The sequence below is a fragment of the Urocitellus parryii genome, chromosome 6, assembly GCF_045843805.1.
Source record: "Urocitellus parryii isolate mUroPar1 chromosome 6, mUroPar1.hap1, whole genome shotgun sequence".
Classification (NCBI taxonomy): Eukaryota; Metazoa; Chordata; class Mammalia; order Rodentia; family Sciuridae; genus Urocitellus; species Urocitellus parryii.
The window spans coordinates 101551677-101572339 of NC_135536.1; the positions used below are offsets into that span (position 1 = coordinate 101551677).

General features: G+C 32.9%; 1 protein-coding gene across 1 annotated transcript in view; it reads right to left on the minus strand.

Moving 5' to 3' along the window:
• Rfx7 (regulatory factor X7) overlaps positions 1-20663 on the minus strand; it is a 127714-nt gene that overhangs the window by 12991 nt on the left and 94060 nt on the right. The window contains exon 6 of the mRNA XM_077799422.1: positions 768-884. Coding sequence (XP_077655548.1) covers positions 768-884 — 117 coding nt within the window. The remainder of the gene's footprint in view (positions 1-767; positions 885-20663) is intronic.

A 20663-nucleotide genomic window follows, 5' to 3' on the forward strand; every position in this document is an offset into this window, starting at 1 on the left:
TTAGCAGGGAGAAAATGAATGTACTCTAACACCATCTTCTTCCAAAAGTATAAAAAATTTTAGTAAATACTTAATTTTCATTTCCTTACTTCTGTTTGTTCCTAAGTATTTTTTCATCATAAGAATCTTTCCTATGTCCTCACTGCAATTTTAATACAGGTTTTCCACAAACAATTTTTTGAATGTTGACTATTATTATTAGTATTATTACTAAGGAGATCCCCGTGTTTCTAAGTTAGAAGAGAGAACATAAGCTAACATCTTTCTCTACTTTTGGTGATATAATTTATAATTTCTGAATATATGGTATATCTCATTAATCCTTTATTTTTTGGTACCCAGGATTGAACCCAGGTCACTTAACCACTGAGCCACATTCCTTAACTCTTTTTATATTTATATTTTATTAAGAGACAGAGTCTCAGTAAGTTGCTGAGGCTGGCTTTGAACTCATGATCCTCCTGCCTTAGCCTCGTGAGCTGCTGTAATCATTAATTCTTATTGTTAAAGCAAAAAAGATCAGATCATTAACACTTTATAGCAATAGAGAAAGATAACATCTATAATAATCCTAATAAACACATAAACCATTATTTATTCATTTTTTTAGTTTAAAAACGCTAAGAAAACATTATTCTACTAAGTACTTTTGAGCCATTTATATTTGTTGACTTAAATTTACTTCTAAATATAGTCACTAGCTGAACTATGATTTTCTATTAGTGTGAACCTAAAGAGATTACTAGTAACCTTCTGGTAAAGGATATTTAGATTTGCCTCTAGTGCCCAAACGACGTGCCTTCATGTTTGGAAAGACGTTTTTCATTATCTTTCCAAAGTCAGCAGCACTTAACGGATGGTAACCAAGATTGTCACAGTAGCTCCTGTAGAAGAAGGAGGAACCAATTTAGTGAGTGACAGAATTCAGCATTACAGAGCAAGATGCTATTTCAATACAATTTGATCCTTTTGACAAAGTGAAGCAATGGATCTTCAAGTTATGTGCCAAGATTTATAGAATCACTACTCTTTAGAGACTACTAACTCAGGTTTAACTACCTGCCTTTATGTTCAGAATATACAGTATTGCTTTCAAAAGCACTCAGGAAATTTGGAGTAAGATATAATATTGAGATGAAGTTTTTCAACTAATTCCAAGCCACACTATAAAATGAGTTCATCCAGCTCATCTAGCAGTGTTTTAAGTTTCCACATATGTATCAGGCTCATATACTGGGATAATTTCCAATAGAAACATCATACAAGCTAGACATTAAGATAATACTACCAGATGATTTAAAATTTAGAAACTTGATATGGTAGGACTAAAGGAAACTTTAGAGATCATCTGTACCAACAACCTCCTTTTACTGATGAGGTTAAAAATGAGGGCACAGTCAGAAGTTCTTGTCTAATGTTCTTCCCCTCTTCCCTTAGAATCCCTTTTTGGTGAAAGCTTAGAATTGAAAATGGATTCAGAAGTTCAACTTCCTGCCAGCTACAGAAATGGTCATACCCTTAAATAATGGGTTAACTCAATGTGAACATTTTCCCTAAAGGGAACAGCTTGATGTTAGGAGATGACCTATCCACATTTCAGTTGTTACAATTTTTAAAGAAAAATAATGCTATTATTAGAGTCTCTTACCCACTGGAAAGATCTAGATATTCAATAATTCTGTTTTAAATCTAATTTAGTAGAGTATCTGCAGGGTATGTATTCATAATTTTAAAATCAGTGCTACATTAACCATAGGTCATTCTAGGCCATGTAGAGATCTTGATTAGCTTACATCTTGTTTTCCTACTTCATAACTTTAACTGAAGGTTGATAAAGTAAGATATGGTGTCAATTAACATCTAACTCAGCATAAGATTATATTTATGCAAGACTCAAAAAAGAATGAGAAACAAAGAATGTTCTATTCACAGGATAACTAACACTTTCATAGCATTCTTGTTTTTTTTTAAGTTTTTTTTTTGTAGTTGTAGATGAACAGCATACTTTTATTTTATTTATTTTTATGTGGTGCTAAGGATAGAACCCAGTGCCTCACATGTGCTAGGCAAACACTCTGCCACTGAGCTACAGTCCTGGCCCTCATAGCATTCTTAAATTCAAATTGTTTAGTACTTTTTCTCTTGATCCTTATTTAAATTGTTCTTAAGATTGAAAATAAGCCTAATATTCAACATGATCATGAACAAGTAATTCACAACCCATATGGTGATTCAATCTTTAGTGCTTATAAATACCATTTACAAATTAATTATGTTACTGGACATTTTTTGAGTGCTTTGTTATCTCATTTAATCCTCCCCAACAACCCTGAGGCAGGTATTTTTATTAATTATATTTTATAGATGAGGAACCTGCAAAGAAGGGTATATCTGGGAAGGATTTGGTTTAATCTGTTTATCTCACAGATGAGACACTTTTATTATTTTTCCAAATATTTAAAGATAATTTATTAAGAATTACTATTTTTTCTACTCAAAGCCCCCTTTTCACTTAGATCCACATTGTTATATTTTAGTGAGTCTTAGCATTCATGTGTTACAGATGACAATAAAGAATAGAGAAACTTAGGGAAGTTTCAAAAACATGGTAGAATTATTCATCAAACAATGTATTTACTAGGTAATCTGGAAGACAAATCAGGTAAAAGTAACATGGTCAAATACGTAATTAATTTGAGCCTTTAAGTGGAACAGTTGTTGAAAGAGTAATTAGATTTTTAATGGAGTAATTAGATTTTCAGACTGGAGAGAAAACTCTGAAAATCCTGATCTTGACCATAAAAAATTTCCTTTTTCATATTGCTCCCAGGTCAGGGCAGAATAATAATACACAGCTGAAGCATGGCTAAAATTCACTGGACTCTAGCATTTGGTATACATGTTCAAGAACAGTATAAAATTGCACAGTGTAATGTATGTGATGGTTTGGTGTCCCAAGGTAGCATGGCTGGAAAAGCCTGCTGAAGTCTGTTGGCTAATTATAGTGTCTTCTAGTTTTAAGCTTTGATGAGAAATTTTGAGTTGTTAGTAGCACTGTTAAACCCAGCTTAAACTAGGATCAAATATCACTGCTGAAATTCACTTGGTGTACTTATTTTTGTGGCAACCACACAATGAATATATATTATCTGAAAGATTGCTATGTTTGAAACAAACAAAATTAGTTTAAAATGGATATTAAAAATTTATCATGTTTGACTTAATTTTGTTTGGGGTGTTAGGGACTGAACCCAGGGCCTCCGCGTGGTTAAGTAGGTGCTTTTCTGAGTTGTGTTCCCAGCTGCAATATATGATCTTTTAAACAGGTTCTCCCTTTCAACTTACCTTTCCTTTCCATTATTTTAGTTAGGAGTCCTATAAAAAAGATTCATTCCTAGTCATGGAACTTATGCTGAAGGATAGAGGTCTTATCCTGAAATTTATAAATTAATGAAATCCCATAAGTTTTAGGACAGTTCTCGATATTTTAAAAAGAAATTTGTGTTCTTTATTATTTAATCACATTAAATAGCAAATTATAAAGAAAGACATCACTATTGCCATCACTATTGCCAGTGAAACAGCTATTTAATATGACAATTATTTGGTAATTTTGGATTGTTATTTTTAAAGTAGATACACACATATACACACACACACACACACACACACACATATATAAATGATAGATGAGTTGCTCACACGCATGGAGTACAAGCTTTACTTATATGCTTATTTTTAAAAAATTTTTATTTTTTGTGGGACTGGGGATTGAACCCAGGGCCTTATGCATGCTAGGCAAGCACTCTACCAACTGAGCTATATCCCCAGCCCCTTAATATGCTTATTTTTATTTTTCAGTTATCACAGTTCTCCTTTGTTTTAAATTAACTATACAGATAATGTATAGATTATATGAACATAAACATTAACCACTCACAGATTATGAATTAACAAAACACTGAAGAAGAAGGATGTCTTGACCCAATAAATTGAGTATCAAGGACTCCACCGACAAGATTGTTTGGATCTGATAAACTGGAGCTTGCCCACTATAAAAAGCCTTCTTCTTGTGTAGGTGAAGTGAATAGAATTTGTTAAAACCAACTGGCAAATTCTTAACTTTGTGTCTGCTGAAGATGGTGGAAAATAGTAGTGGCAAATAACAGACTAGACAGAAAGTATGAAGAAAATCTGGGAAATAAGATGTTCAGAGATGCTTTGGGACATGCTTAGATATTCCCAGGAATCTAGAAGGCCACATGCATGCAAAGGACTGTGTGAATGCTCAAGAAAGACCTAAGAAAGACCTAAGAACGCACGAAGTTCTCAACTCTGGCTTGTTTTGAGGCCTCCCCAAAGCAGGAAATGAAGGCTAGGGAAGAGTAACTGACTGTGTGATTGAGTGTTGTTGCTGTACCTTAAGACATACAGAGACCCTAGGCAAAGCCTGAGAGATTTACTGGTTTCAGGTGTTTAAGGAAATATCTGTCTTATCATTAGTTGACTACTATGCTGAGAAAAGATTTCAGTGGCCCGATAAAATGAAGAATATAGGAAATTCCAAAAAGTCACTAAACAATTACTACACAACAAAGAGCAACAATAACCACAAACCCTAGGCAAGGGTTGAATCTGATTTTCGTAGTGCCCCATTATATAATTTTAAATATCTACTCTCCAACAAATCATTTATGAGTTATACAAATAAATAAGACATATGTCTTGGCTCTTAACAGGAAAAAAAGTAACCATTAGAAAAGTTGTTCATAAGGGTTGAGCATGGTGGTACTTGGCTGTAATCGCAGCTACTTAGGAGGCTGAGATGGGCAAATGATAAGTTTGAGGTGAACCTGGGCAACTTAGCAAAATCTTGTCTCAAAAACAAAAGGGGTGGGATGTAGATGTACTTTAATGGTGGAGCGCTTGCCTAGAATGGGCCAGGCCCTGGGTTTAATCCCAATGCTAGGGAGTGGGGGAAAAGTTGTCTTGAGGAAGCCCAGACTGCTACCCAAAGACTCTGAATCAGCTATTTTAAATATGTTCAAAGAGCTATAGGAAACCATTTCTCAGCAAACAGAAAATACTAATAGATAGAAATTACATATACAAATGAAATTATATTATATAAAAACAATAAATACATTATTTATACATACATGTATACAATTTATATGCACACACACATATAATGAATACATGAAATTCTGGGGTTGAAAAGTATAATAACTGGAAAGATATATGTAACACAAAGCCTCAATAGCAGATCTGAACAGAAGAATCAGTAAGTATGAAGATGAAGCCAGTTGAGATTACCATATCTGAAGAACAGAAAGGAAAAAAGTGAAGACAAAGCCACAGACATCTGAGGGACACACCAAAACACACATTATAGGAGTCCCAAAGAAAAAAGAAGGCAGAAAGAATATTTACAAATTAACAGCAAAAAACTTTCTAAATTTAATGAAAAATATTAATTCACATATCAAAAAAAGCACAAAAAACAAGTAATAAAAGTTCATACCCATACCCTCACATACCACTATCAAACAACTGAAAGGCAAAGACAGTGTCTTAAAAGAAGAGTGGAGAAACTCATCATGTACAAAGGATCCCCAATAAGAATGACAGGCTGTTTCTCAGGAAAATGTATGGAGGCCAGGAGGCAATGAGAAAAAGATGCAAAAAGTACCAATAAATAAATAAATAAAATTATTAACCAAGAACTGTACATACAGCTTAAAAAAAATCTGTCAATTTAGGGGAAAATATAAAAGAAAAACACAATATGTTAAAATTTATGGAATGTAGTGAAAGCAATGCTTAGCGGGAAATTTGTAATTATATATGCCTACATTAGAAAAGAAGAAAGATCTTAAATTAATAATGTAATCTTCCATATTAAGAAACTAGGAAAATGAGAGAAAAGTAAACTCAAAGCAAGCAGAAAGGAGGAAATTATGATGAGAATGGAAATAAATGACATAGGGAATAAAAAAACACTAGAAAAATGCTGTTATGGTTCAGATGTGAGGTGTTCCCCAAAAGATCATGTGTGAAACAATGCAAGACAGTTCAGAGGAGAAATGACTGGGTTGTAAAACTCAACCCAATCACTGATTTAATCACCTGACAGTGATTAATTGAGTGGTAACTAAAGAGGCAGGGTATGACTGGAGCAGGTGGGAAATAGGGAGTGGCTTTCTTGTATACATTTGTATCTTGAGAGCAGAGTCTTTCTTTGTTTCCTGATGGTAGAGTGTGGCTGGAGGAGGTGGGAATTAGAGAGTGGCTTTGGGTATATATTTGTATCTGGAGAGTGGAGTCTGTCTCTCTTTGTTTCCTGATCACTGTGATGGGAGTTGCTTCCCTCTGCTACCCTCTCCCTTCATGATGTTGAGCCTCACCTCAAGCCCTGAGGAGTGGAGCTGGCCTTCTATGGACTAAAACCTCTGAAACTGTGAGCCTTCCAATAAAGTCTTCCTCCTCTACAGATTGTGCTGGCCAGGTCCTTTGTCACAGCTGTGAAAAAGCTGACTAAAATAAATGCTAACCCAAAAGTTTTTTTTGTTTTTGTAAAGATCAACAAAACTGATGAAATGGTGGGGGAGGGCAGCAATACAAAAAATGAAAAAGAAATGAGAGAAGACTCAAATAACTAAAACTATGAAAGAAGGGACATTACTTCTGATTATACAGAAAGAAATAAAAAGAACCACAAGAGAATATTATGAAAAACCGTATGCCAATGAACTGGATAATCTATCTGAAATGAATAAATTCTAGGTGCTACCAACCAAAATAGATAAAAAAAGAAACAAGATAACTGATTTGTAACAGAGATTGAATTAGTAACTTAAAAGTACCAACAAAACAAAACAAAACAAAACAAAAAACCATTCTAGGCTCAGATGCCTTCACTGGTGTATTCTGCTAAGTATTTAAAGATTAATACCAATCCCTGACAAGCACTTTCCTAAAACTTATTATGTAAGACCAGTACTATCCTAATACAAAAACCAGAAAAAATGCATCATAAAAAAGAAAACTGCAGACCAATATCCTTTATAAATATAGATGTATTACTCCTTAACAAAATACTGACAAACTGAATCTAGCAGCAAACGCAAAGATCAAGGATGATCCCAAGAATGCAAGATGGGTACAATAAACAATAACAATCAATAATATAATATACCATTTTAGTTATGTGAAGGAAAAAAAATCATCATCTCAGATGCAGGAAAACATTTAACAAACAAGTGATAGAATGAAAAGTTCTCAATCTTATCAAGGTTTTCCATGGAAAGCCCACAAGAAAGATCACAGTTAATGGCAAATCTGAAAAGGGCTGGAGATGTGGCTCAGTATAGAGCACTTGCCTAGTACATAAAAGGCCCTGGGTTCAATTCCTAGTACTGGAAAAAAAAAAGTGTCTTTGTTTTTAGAAGTATACTACTTTTATATGCTATAGGAAAAAAAAATCCTTGAAGATAGGGGAAACATTTCTGGATATTCCTAATAGGATTCTTTTAACATTTTTGTTATGTTTGAAAATTTTTATAGTAGGAAGGTAAAGGAGAACTGCTCTGAACACAAAATGATATTTCAGAGTGGTCATTAAATAATGACAATGAACAGAAAGTGAAGAGATCTAAAAATCAATGGCAGTTCCTAAACCAGAAATTCACAAAAGTATTGCAATGTCTGTTGGTAAAGTTTAAGCTCCATATTCTAGCAGCATCATGATTTCGTAGAAGGATGAAATATTTCTAATTTTGTTCTTTTTTTCTGATGGTGCTCATTATGGTTGAACTTTTTGGCCATGGCAGAACAGATAGCTACTGTTCCCAGGGTATAATTTAAAAAGATTTTCTTAAGCCATTTGTAAATGGTAGCTGAGACAAACTCTCTCTATCCAGTAATATAGCTTATTTTCTTAAATATATTTATATTTGCCTTATTAAAAATGCTTATGTGAATTGTCCTAACAACTTTTAAGCTTAATGTTCTTATACTCTATTCACTGCCAGTACTCAGGACTTTATGAAGCTTAGTACAAACCCTTTCTGGGGGACTACCCTGCTGATTACACTTCTCCTTTAAAGATATATGTTTATTTTCATTTGTATCTCCTGATCTTTTAGCAAGGTGATTCAGTAAAAAATAAAAACAAAACATCCAGGTACACTGCCACATTAAAGCCTTTTGAAAAGTTAAAATACCCTTTTCTCTTTAGTCTAAACATAATAGTATAGTATAAAAGACAAATCTGACAGGGCAAGAAGAATGCTTATATAGCTCATATGTAATTTCTTAAATTTTATTTTAACTATAAAAGCCTCCTAGGGATAGAGCATGTAAGTGGGGCAGGAAATGGAGATTCCAAATTAGGGCCACACAGCAAAGTAACAGTGAGTTTGACCTCCTAGGAATCTTTCTTCCTCATATCCACAAATACAGTTAAAGAGCTTAAACACAGATAAAAACAATAAAGGATATATTCTTTAAACTGTTCTAATTTACCACCAGTACTTCTTTTCATAATTTTCTGATGCTTGACAGCAATAATAATCCAGACACTAACGCATTAATTAAATGTTGAATAATCTTATATATTTTTCAAACAAATTCATTTGCAATGTACATGTATATGTACATGTATATGTATGTATGTATGTATATTTATTTATTTTAAAGCTTCTCAAATAGTTCTAATTTTTAGCCAAGGATAAGAACATCTACTGTAACAAGTTTATTTATAAAATTTCTTTCTCCTTTCCAGGATATCTATAAACTTTCAGAAAGAAGATGACAGGTACATTAACAGGTAAGCCTTGGTCATCTCTACTCTGGCTACTAAACAAAAACAGAATACTTTAGGGAACATTGTCTGGGAGCTGAGTGAACTATGTGCAACTTCTTATAAATCCATTTACTTTCAGTAAAAACCAAGATTCAAACTGAATTTTGAGCTACGTATTTAGAAATACATTAGAACTACTGTTGACAGGTGGCAGATTACAATAGGTGAGAGTAAGGTGGAAGATGCAGGCTGGGAAAGGAGAAAGATAAAGAAAGGAGGCAAAGTAAATAGGATATGTTTCCAAATATATGAAGGGATTTTATATCTTGATTGAGAGGGAGATGGGAGCACATGTAATATATAGTAACAACATAATAAATAAAATTAAGGTTTTTTATTTTTTGTGGTGCTGGGGATTGAACCCAGGGTCTTGTGCATGTGAGGCAAGCACTCTACCAAATGAGCTATGTCCGCAGCCCAAAGTTAAGGTTCTTATCCAATGAAATCCACTGACTAGAATTATTAGAAAATTTGGTAGCCTCTGTCTAATAACTGTAATGAAGTTAGAATATTGTGAGTTGCAGACTGAATAAAAGGTGAGAATCTTAATTCTACTGTATTGTCTTTACTGATAAACATCTCAGAGATCTAAAAATTACTCTGGCTTTAGCTCTCAGGATATTAATTTAAACACTATTTAGGGATTTAGGATTAACCTACAAGACAAGAAAACTTGAGAAAGTTATAGGGAATAATCATATGTTATGTTACACTGCTATACCAACCTATAGATAGGTAACATATTAAAAAATATATAAGGAATAAATACCCTCATTTTCCATGCACTGAGTAACAGCAGTCAGGTATCACTCCCTATAGGTAGTAGAACTAGCTTATTCCTTTGGAAAAATTTAAAAGGAACAGTGGGAATTAGCAGACTGCAAAAGTGAAGTGGAAAATATGATGGGATTGCAGGTTTGTCGAGACTGTTAACAAAATAGTCCCTTTCTCCAAACTGGAAGTGGACTATTCCCTGACCATGTCCAAAACTGCTACAAATATCCAGTGTGTACCACACAGCATAAGTTTAGATGATTCTGATCCCTGGAGGACTAATTCTGGCTGTGTATGGGATTTCTAAAGTTTTTTCTTTTTTCTTGACACATTTCAATACAAACAGATGACCAAAAGATTTCAAGATATAAGAAAATCTCCAATGTTAGATGACAAAAACCAAACCAAAACAAACCAAACCAAAACATAAAAACCCCCCCAAGACTATTAATAAAAGGAGAAGCAGAGATGATGCAGGAAATGAAAGAAATGCAAACAAACAAAAACATCACATTTCTATAGGCTAGACAACCCAAATTAAAAATGTACAAATCTTTAGTCATTTCACACACTAGAATTCATCCTACTGAGAAACTCGTCTGTATGTGTTCATTCATAGATCACTGTTTATAGTGATGGTTAAAGTCTAAAACAACTTAGATTTATATCAACTGATGTATTAGACATCAGTTGATATAAATCTATTATTATAATAATAATTTATATTGTTACAGATTGATCTCAGGTTATCTTGCTGGGTGAAAAAATGCAAAGTACAAAATCATGTAGTGTGCTACCATCTGTGTAAAGAAAAAAGAAAGAAAAAAATATTGCTTACTTGTACATTATTACAAAATACTGCTGGAATGATATATAAGAAACTAATACAAATTATGGCTATAGAGACACAAAGGGGCTCATAGAAAGGCAAAGTAGTGATGGAATTTTTTCACTGTATATCTTTTATACTTTTTGATTTATAATAATGTAAATATAGTAATGAGTAAAATATTAAACTAAAAATTGATAAAAAACTGAAGCTTTTTATTTTTAACTTTTGCAGTGCTGGGGACTAAATCCAGAGCCTCACTCATTCTATGCTAGTGATCTACCACTGAGTAACACCCCAAACTCCCAATACTATAGCTTTTGATCCCCAAATTCCAATTCTAAGTAGCTTATACTACAGTATTACTTCAATAATATATTACTTCAGTATACAAGCTGGAAGACACATTTCTAGACTGATCAATGCAGTATTATTTGAATAGTAGGAAAGTCAGGAGGTGCCCAAATGTCTGTGAATTGAGGACTTTAAAAAATCCACCATGACTCATATCATGAAATATGAGGCAACAAATAAAAAATATAGTACACATATGGATAAAGAGAGGTATTTAGGACATACTATTTAGTGAATAATATGTACAGTATACTTTTACTTCAAGTAAAATTTATGAATGATAACACATGTATAGAAAAAGTACAGAAGTAAACTGTTGAGAATATTTAAATCTCAGAGGGAAGAGATAAAGGGGAGAGTAAAGAATGATTTAATTTGGGCTGGGGATATACTCAGTTGGTACAGTGTTGTTTGCCTCATATGCACAAGGCCCTGGGTTTAATCCCCAGCACCCCCCCCCCAAAAAAAAAAGAATGATTTGATGTTATACTTCTAAAATTTTAATTTGCTATGAGTATATACTTGCAGATTATTTATAGACCTAAGAATGAATTATTTAAATAAAAAAGAAACCCTTCATATCAGTAGGCTCACAGATAATAGAAAGACATTACAACCATAATATGAAATGATGCTATGAAAAAGCAAGAGTAATTTTTTAAAATATTTTTGTTTTTAGTTGTAGATGGATACCTTTTATTTATTTATCTTTAAAAATATTTACTTTTTTAGGTGTAGATGGACACAACATAGTGCCTTTATTTTTATGTGGTGCTGAGCACCTTGCATGTGCTAGGTGAATGCTCTACCACTGAGCCAAATCCCCAGCTCCAGTTAAGTTTAATTTTTATAAGGTATCCAACAATAATTAATTTACCAGAAAAAAATGGAAGATGAAGTTGGTAAGAAAAATATGAGGGAGAAGAGACTATAAAAAGAAATTATGATGGCTGGTTTTGTAACCTGATAGTTCTTGTTCAAATCCCTGATTTGGTGGTTACTAATTGTTTTGTTTGCAAAATAAGAGTATTTGCTTACAGGATCCATACTGTATGTTGGATATCAAGACCAGACCCTGGTTATAGTAAGCACTCAGAATTGGTGGTTCTTCTTCTTAAAAGATATATATAGCAAGAGCATTAACTGGGAAGGATTAATTGAGACCCACACAAGTTCCAGAAAGAAAAAATGGAAAAAAGCAGAGGGCAGAACTGTCAAAGAAATAATATAAGAAAATATCTCGGAATGAAGAACTGTGAATTTTCAGATAGAAAGAGCCCATCACAAGCCTGGTGCCATGACACACACTTGTAATCCTAGCAGCTCTGGAGGCTGAGATAGGAGGATTGTGAATTCAAAGTCAGGCTCAGCAATGGTGAGGAGCTAAGCAACTCAGCGAGACCCTGTCTCTAAGGAAAATACAAAATAGGGATGGGGATGTGGCTCAGTGGTTTAAGTGCCCCTGAGTTCAATCCCTAGTATCCCCAGCCCCCGCTGTCCCCATAAGAGCCTATCACATGTCCTGCTCAATGAATTAAAAAGACCAAGGATAATGAGATGATCCTAAAAACTTCCACAGTCAGAACTAAATAGTACAGGTTATATATAGACAAAGGAATAAGAACTTTGCAGAACTGTTCATAAGGGCAACAATGCTGATTCTTTTTCTCCCCCCCACCTCCCATCTTTCCTTCCTCCCCCCACCCCCTTGAGGTACTGGGGATTGAACCTAGGGGCACTCTGTTACCGAGCCATATCCCTAGCCTTTTATTTTGTGAGACAGGTTTTGCTAAGCCCCACAGGCTGATGTCAAACTTATGATCCTCCTGTCTCAGCCTTCAGAGTTGCTGGGATTATAGGCATGTTCCATTGCATCCTGCCTGAGAAAGTGATTTTCATCCTAGAATTTTGCATGTAGCCATATCAATCAACTTTGAAGGAAAAATGCATGCATTTTTAGATATATTAGGACTCAAAGGTTACTTCTTGGGTATTACTGCTTTAAAACTTATTAATAAAACAATGGTTAACCAAACACATCAAAGGGTGTTAACTTTGTAACAACTAGAGAGAGGCAATAGTTCAAAATGGAACACAAGATGGGGAAGAAACTCTCCAGGAAAATAGGAAATAAAAATACAAAGCAGGAGACCTAATAGAATATAAGATGGAACATTTGGATGGACTTCAGGACAGATAGATGAATATTATTATTAATATTATTATTATTGATGGGGTCTTTTTTTGTTGCCCAGGCTGGCCTCAAACTCACAATTCTTCTGCCTCAGCCTCCAGAGAAACTGGGATTATAGACACACCCAGCTAGGATATAGATACTTTTTAAAAATGAAAAACATAGCAATAATTAATACACAAGCTTTACAAGAAATGTAATCTTGATAAACTAATTACTTTACCAGTGAATGATAGTGATCAAATCACAGTCAACAATGACTATATTGATTTAATTAAAAATAGTAGTATAACCATATTGAGATACTAGAGTAGGGAACTGTTATGTGGGAGAATTTCATTTAAGCATTTAATGAGAGCTAACACTGATACTAAAGAAGCAAAATTATTAGCACATTTGTTAGAAACATATTGATGCTCACCAAAACAATCAAAAGAAACCTCTGGAGAGTAAGACTAGCAAATGGGGAGCTGCCTTCACTCTTCCCACCCGCCGCCCCAGAAGACTGTTCTTTACTACTTGCATTTTTAACCATGTGGATATATTGCTTTTGTGTGTGTGTGTGTGTGTGTGTGTGTGTGTGTGTGTGCAATCCCAAATAAAGATAAGTGATTAAAATGATATATGTTAGGGCTGGGGTTGTGGCTCAGTGGTAGAGCACACGCCTCTCACATGTGAGACCCTGGGTTCGATTCTCAGCACCACATAAAAATAAATAAAATAAAGATATTGTGCACATGTATAACTAAAAATGGACATACATGAAATAGTTTAAAAAACTGATGGAAGGGACTTGAGGTAGAATATAAAAACTTGGCTTCTAACAAGTAATTGGGAAAACAGAAGAGGAAGAAAAAAGTACTTCAAATGGGAAAAACAGAATTAACCAACTAGACTTAAAACTTCCTACAGACATACATTATTTTGTAATTACTGTTTGATACCCTGTGTAAACAGAACTTAATACTGCTTAAATGAATGCTGAATAAAGGCAATATTTTAAGCATTAAATATACATCATTATAGGAAAACAAGAACAGGATAATAACTAGAAAGACAACAGGTTTTTAATTTTTAATTTTTTTTTTTTAGTTGTAGTTGGACACAATACCTTTGTTTTGTTTATTTTTATGTGGTGCTGAGGATCAAACCCAGTGCCTTGCATTTAGGGTAACAACTGAGACATTTTAACTATTAATATAAGCCTAAATTGTAAAATCTTAAAATCCTAACTTCCAAGATAATACTATTGGGAGGTGGTGGCCTTTGGAAGGCGAATTAGAGATCACAAGAGCAAACCCTTTATTACAGGAATTAGTGACCTTATAAAAGAGACCACAGTGAGAAAATACCATATATGAAAAAGTATACTCTCACCAGAATCTGATCATGCCAACATTCTAATTTTGGCCTTCTCAACCTGCAAAATGGTAAGAAATAACTTTCTGTTGTTTATTTAAGATTAAGATATAGTGAAGGCTTGGTAAATGCTACTCTACAATTTTTAATTTTTTTTAATTTTTATTTTTTTATAGGGGTCTTACTGTGTTGTCCAAGCTGGTCTCAAACTCTGGGCTCAAAGGATCTTCTCACCTTCGCCTCCTGAGTGCTTGCAGTGTAAGTGGGTACTACATACATGGCTTTAGAATTTTTAATTTTGCAAATTCTACTTTTTAAAAAAATATTTATTTTTTAGTTTTAGGTGGATACAATCTTTATTTTACTTTTATGTGATGCTGAGGATGGAACCCAGTGTCTCATGCGTGCTAGGCAAGCACTCTACCTACCACTTGAGCCACAACCCCAGCCCAAATTCTAATTTGATCTAAAAAAAATTTAAAAGAGGAAATTCTGAAAGTAATTTTTAGAATAGGAATTAATGAAAAAGGATCCTGGCCCTGAAGTCAGAAAACATGAGTTCAGTCAGGTGCAGTGGCACATGCCTGTAATCCCAGCAGTTTGGAAGGCTGAGGCAGGAGGATTACAAGTTCAAAATCAGCCTCACCAGCTTAGCGAGGCCCTAAGCAACTTAGAGAGACTCTGTCTCAACAATAATAACAAAACAACAACAACAACAAAAAGGCGGGTGGGGGGGGGCACAGGGAGGATGCTAGGGATATAACTTAGTGGTTAAGCACCCCTGAGTTCAATCCCTGGTACCAAAAAAGAGAACATGGGTTCAGATTTGTCTAAGGCAATTTACTTCTCTAGGCCATGACTTCATCCATAAAGGAGTACTAATCTTTGCTACCACCTATCTTAAATAGATGTTACAACATTATACATATAAAAAACCCTATCAATTATGCACATATGACCTAGATTTTAGATAGACATAAAGTGTTATTTATGTTATTTAACTCATGACATGCTCAATATTTAAGTAAAGCAAATGTTGCCAGAATGTCTATTTCTGCCTTCCATGTTCTACTAAGAGTTTAATCTACATTGATGAGTACAATAGAAATTGCAAACTTAATAGGTATGCATGAAAGTGTCTCACACACTACAAATTATATACAAACTAAAAAATTAAAACATTCATATGCCTTAAAAATATCAGATTAAAAAAAAGATTTAGAGAGAATATTTACATACCAGATAATATTGTAGCTAAAGTTGTCAAGTTTACAAATCTGAAGGCTTTGTGTTTCTACCCAAAGCAAACAGACCTTCAGGACTGATAAAAGAGGCTATGTGTTACTTAATAAGAAATCCATTCAGGATGAATACCAGTCTCTGTCATGCAGTAGGAAAAAGTAGCAGAGCTGTGATTGCTTCTACCTCTGTTGCTATCATGTGTTTGCATATACTAGTTTCTGGATTGGTTCATTCCACCAACTTTGTGCATGGGTTAAGATTTTAAAAAAGAAAAATTTTTAGATTAAAAACTTTAGAAAATAATGTAATCCACCTCAACCAAAATGATACATAAAAAGTAAGACTAAAAGGATAGACAAGTGTATCTATCAGATAAGACACTTAGAAAGGCTCACAAATATTGATACCAAGGAATCGAGGGTAAAATACATTAAATATGATATAGCATCATTTTTTTTGTTGACAAGAGGCAATAATTATAATAAGCATATAAAATTAGGCATTTTTTTAAAGTTAAATAGCCCTAAAATCTATAAAGCACAACTCATTCAAGATACTATCAAGAACTGAGAGAGAAACATCCTTTTTGTCAGAGATAAGCACACTACTCATCCTCAACTGATTAAACAGACAAAAAGAAATAAAGTATTTTTTGGTGTAGAATTTAGAAAAGTTAAAAATATAAAAAGCATATTTAGTGGATATTAATGGAATATACAGTTTGAGTGTGATAAAGACAATGTCTAAAAATATTTATAAAAACTGATAATTGTTAGACTAGAAGTAAACCTAAATGTTAAAAATTAAAAATTAAGCTATATATTCTCTGATCATAATATATAATCAGAAATTAATAAGAAGTATGAAACAGGGTGAAAAATTATACTTCTTACTAATTTAGAACAAAGAAGAAATAAAAACTATACACATTACTAGAAAATAATGGCAACTGTGTAACAACCCATACCTGTGGGTGTAGTCAAAACTATAATCAGAGGAAAACTGGCAGATATAAATATTCATATCTTAAATGTGAAAGAATGAAAAGTAAGCATTCCATTTAAATAGTAAGAAAAAACCCCAAGAAAATCAGGAGAAATAAACAAAAAGGCACCTAATAAATAGGAAAAAAGGATAATAAAACTGTTATACCTGGCCCCTTTGATATAAGGGGAGTAAACAAGGACAGGGTAGGGACGAAGAGCTTGAGAAGAAGATGTACATTAAACAGGGATGAGAGGTGTGAGGGAAAGGGAGTGAGAAGGGAAATCGCATGGAAATGGAAGGCGATCCTCAGGGTTATACATAAGGACATATAAGAGGAAAGGAGGGGTAAGACAAGATAATACAAATCGAAGAAATGATTTACAGTAGAAGGGGTAGAGAGAGAAAAGGGGAGGGGAGGGGAGGGGAGGGGAGGGGGGATAGTAGAGAATAGGACAGACAGCAGAATACATCAGACACTAGAAAGGCAATTTGTCAATCAATGGAAGGGTAACTGATGTGATTCAGCAATCTGTATACGGGGTAAAATTGGGAGTTCATAACCCACTTGAATCAAATTGTGAAATATGATGTATTAAGAACTATGTAATGTTTTGAACGACCAACAATAAAAAAAAAATAAAAAAATTAAAAAAAAAGGAAATAAAAAACTAAATTAAGACAAAAAAAAAAAAACCTGTTATACCAATCTGATTTCCTTAAAAAACTCAAACACCAGGAAGATAAATGACAACTAAGTGAAATTTGAAAAATGTTGGGGAGGGGTGATAAGTACAAATGCCCCAAACCAGAAATTTAAAAAAGCAATTAATAAATATAGAAGATATTAAATTTATGAAAATAGTAAATGTAGTCCTATTGTAATATGTTAAAAAATATAATTAATCCTAAAAAAACCCCCAACAAATTGCCAAAATTGTAAAAATCGAACCAGAATAAAACACAAAATATTTTCAAAGAACTACCTCCAACAAAGGCTCCAGGCCTAGATGGGTTTTATAGTTCTTTAAAACTTTCAAGAACAAATAATACCATGCTATATAAACTGTTACAGAGCACAGAAAATTAGAGACAGAGTTCCAAATTCATTTTACATTGTTGACTTAACCCTGATACCACAACCAGATGAGCACACATACAAAGAGAAAAAACAAATTACAGCCCAAATTTACTTATGAAATCCTGAATAATATACTTTAGTACAAAAATCAATAGCACAAAAGTATATGTCTACACGTGAGAGCCTTTATTTTATGAATAAAAGAAAAGGTTATATTAGATGATATCTTTATAAAATGTATCATGTTAATAATTCAAAGCAGCATCACTGCAAAATAATCTCCAAAGATGCTATTTTTGGTCAAGTATAAATGATACATCTTTAATATCAGAAAACTTACTGGAAGAGGCAAAAATACCTATATTGTTACAGTTAAAGTTGGGAGGAAATTCTATAGAATGTAGTAACAAAATAAAGACAATGAAGAAGATACCCAGAATAAACTAACAAAAAAAGTCAATAGTTACAACTAGAAACAAAAATAAAAAACAACAACAACAAAAACCTCCCAACATTTACTGTTAACAAATATAGATTTCCTATAAACCCAAACAAAGCAATAGTAAAACAATAGGAAAATATATTTTTATAATATAAATAACACAATAAAAAATTCCTAAGGGATAAATATAACAAGAAAAAACTGGACTTAATCAAAGGAAAATAAGGAAACTTCACTGATAGGCATGAAAGAAAGACATAAATCAAGAAATATTGGGCTGGGGTCATGGCTCAGTGGTAGAGCACTTGCCTTGCATGTGTGAGGCACTGGGTTCGATTCTCAGCACCATATACAAATAAATAAAATAAAGGTCCATTAACAACTAAAAAAATGTAAAGAAAAAAGAGAAATATTTACAGGCTGAATTTTTCTAAAGTAAATTTTTACAGTTAAAACATTTGAATCAAAACTTGTTTGGGGTTTTTGTATCTAAAATTAGAAAAGTGACTCACAAATTCCTATGAAAAAAGTATCTGTTCAAAAAATAAACCAAGGAAAACTGTGAAAAGAAGGATATAGAGGAAAGACTGGTCTTTTACTAGCTATTTCAACATTTAATGGCTGAAACATCTACATGGTATACTGGCATAAGAACAGAGAACATAAAGGAAGAAGATTGAATATAGGAGGCTCTAATGATGAAACAAAAGGCTTATATATGAAAAGTGAAACAAAAAATACCTAAGATGAGTATTCAGCATCTAGTGGCATGGGTAAGTTCTTTCTACATACATTAGCAACATTATAAGCTACGAAGTTCATTAATCAGAGTTATATAAATTGAACTAAAATTAATTCTTGAAAAACATCGACATTTTAATATTATCTAATTTATACAGAGGTTCATAAGCATTAAGAAATAGACATGTAAAAGAAGAATGAACACAGAAAAAAATGCATTTAGTGAATAACAAAGAAAATAAAAACTGTACCATGTTTAGCCAGTAATCCCAATTCTAATTATCTAAACTAAATTATTATCAAGTATGTTCACTGCAGTGTTATTTGTAACTGCCCATCCAAGAATTACCTAAGTAGTAGGGCTAAATTTGGTAAAAAAAGAATATAAACATAAAAGAAGATATTAGAAAAATTAAAAGAAAATAAATTAAAGTTTAAGTTTTAGGTAGTAAGATTGATACTGTGTTACTTTTAATCCTTACACATTTATAACTATCTGCCAAAATTTTCATAAAAACATATTACTTTCATAATTAGAAAAATAATATAAAAATACTTCAATGATTATTTTCATAAGCACATGACTATCAGAATTCAAAAGTTTCAACAAGGAAAAAAGCTTACAATGACTTGTAAATTAAACTATCTTTGCATGTAAAATTCCTTAAAACTGTTAAATTAAGTCTTAATTAAACAGGAAAACATGGCTAATAGAAGCTAGTCATTATTCCATTAGATTACATAATTGTTTTTTCCTCAAAGTAATCTGGATTTTAAAGACTATGGAAGGGATTGATTTTCATATAAATGTATCTAAACAATGAAATATAAAAGTATTCATACCTAAAAGGAATGGCTTTAAAAAACAATTCATATTAATAACATCTTTCTTTTTTCAGTGAATGTTTCAGAACAGAATCAATTTGAGACTAGTCATTCTATTAGGGTCTTATTCAGGAAACTTCATTCAGGTACTCTAAATAGGAAAACAAATACTTTCTAAAAGGCCTTTAGGAAAGGACAAAATTCTCTCAAAATCTTCACTAATAAGTATTTTTTGTGTCCAAGTGGAATCTATTCTTCTATGATTTGAAATTGTTTTGAAAATAAAATATATAGTTATGTTCTATTTTGCTTTCTTCAGTAAACATTTAAAAACTTTTTTTTTTTTGGGGGGGGTAGGTACCAGGGCTGGAACCCAGGGGCTCTTTACCACTGAACTTTACTATGGTCATATTTCAGCAGATGTTGGATGTTGTCTCTATTAGTGAGATGAAGGGTTGTATAGTGGAAGAACATCACTTAAAGGATATATAAATATTAGACCATTATAAAAATGTCATATATTCATTTGCCTAATTTGTTTTTTGGGAAACTTGTAAGATATCTTTGGATAATTAGTTCTTCAACATTTCCTATTTCAGACAATTTTTATAATTTTAAAACTAAAACCTCATGCATCTTCAATTGCTACATTTAATAGATGAAACAACTTACAGAAGGAGTAGCTAAAATACTTGCCTGAAAGTTTTCTGACAGAATTTATTTTCTTCATTTTCAATTTAGGGTTTAATACATTAACACGAGTTTGCCTGATAGTCATAACCTTTTTCTGAATTAAAATTTGCTTCTTTTGAATTCATGCATATATGTATACGAGTTCTTTTGGGCTGGGGATGTGGCTCAAGCGGTAGCGCGCTTGCCTGGCATGCGTGCGGCCTGGGTTCGATCCTCAGCACCACATACAAACAAAGATGTTGTCTGCCGAAAACTAAAAAATAAATACTAAAAAATTCT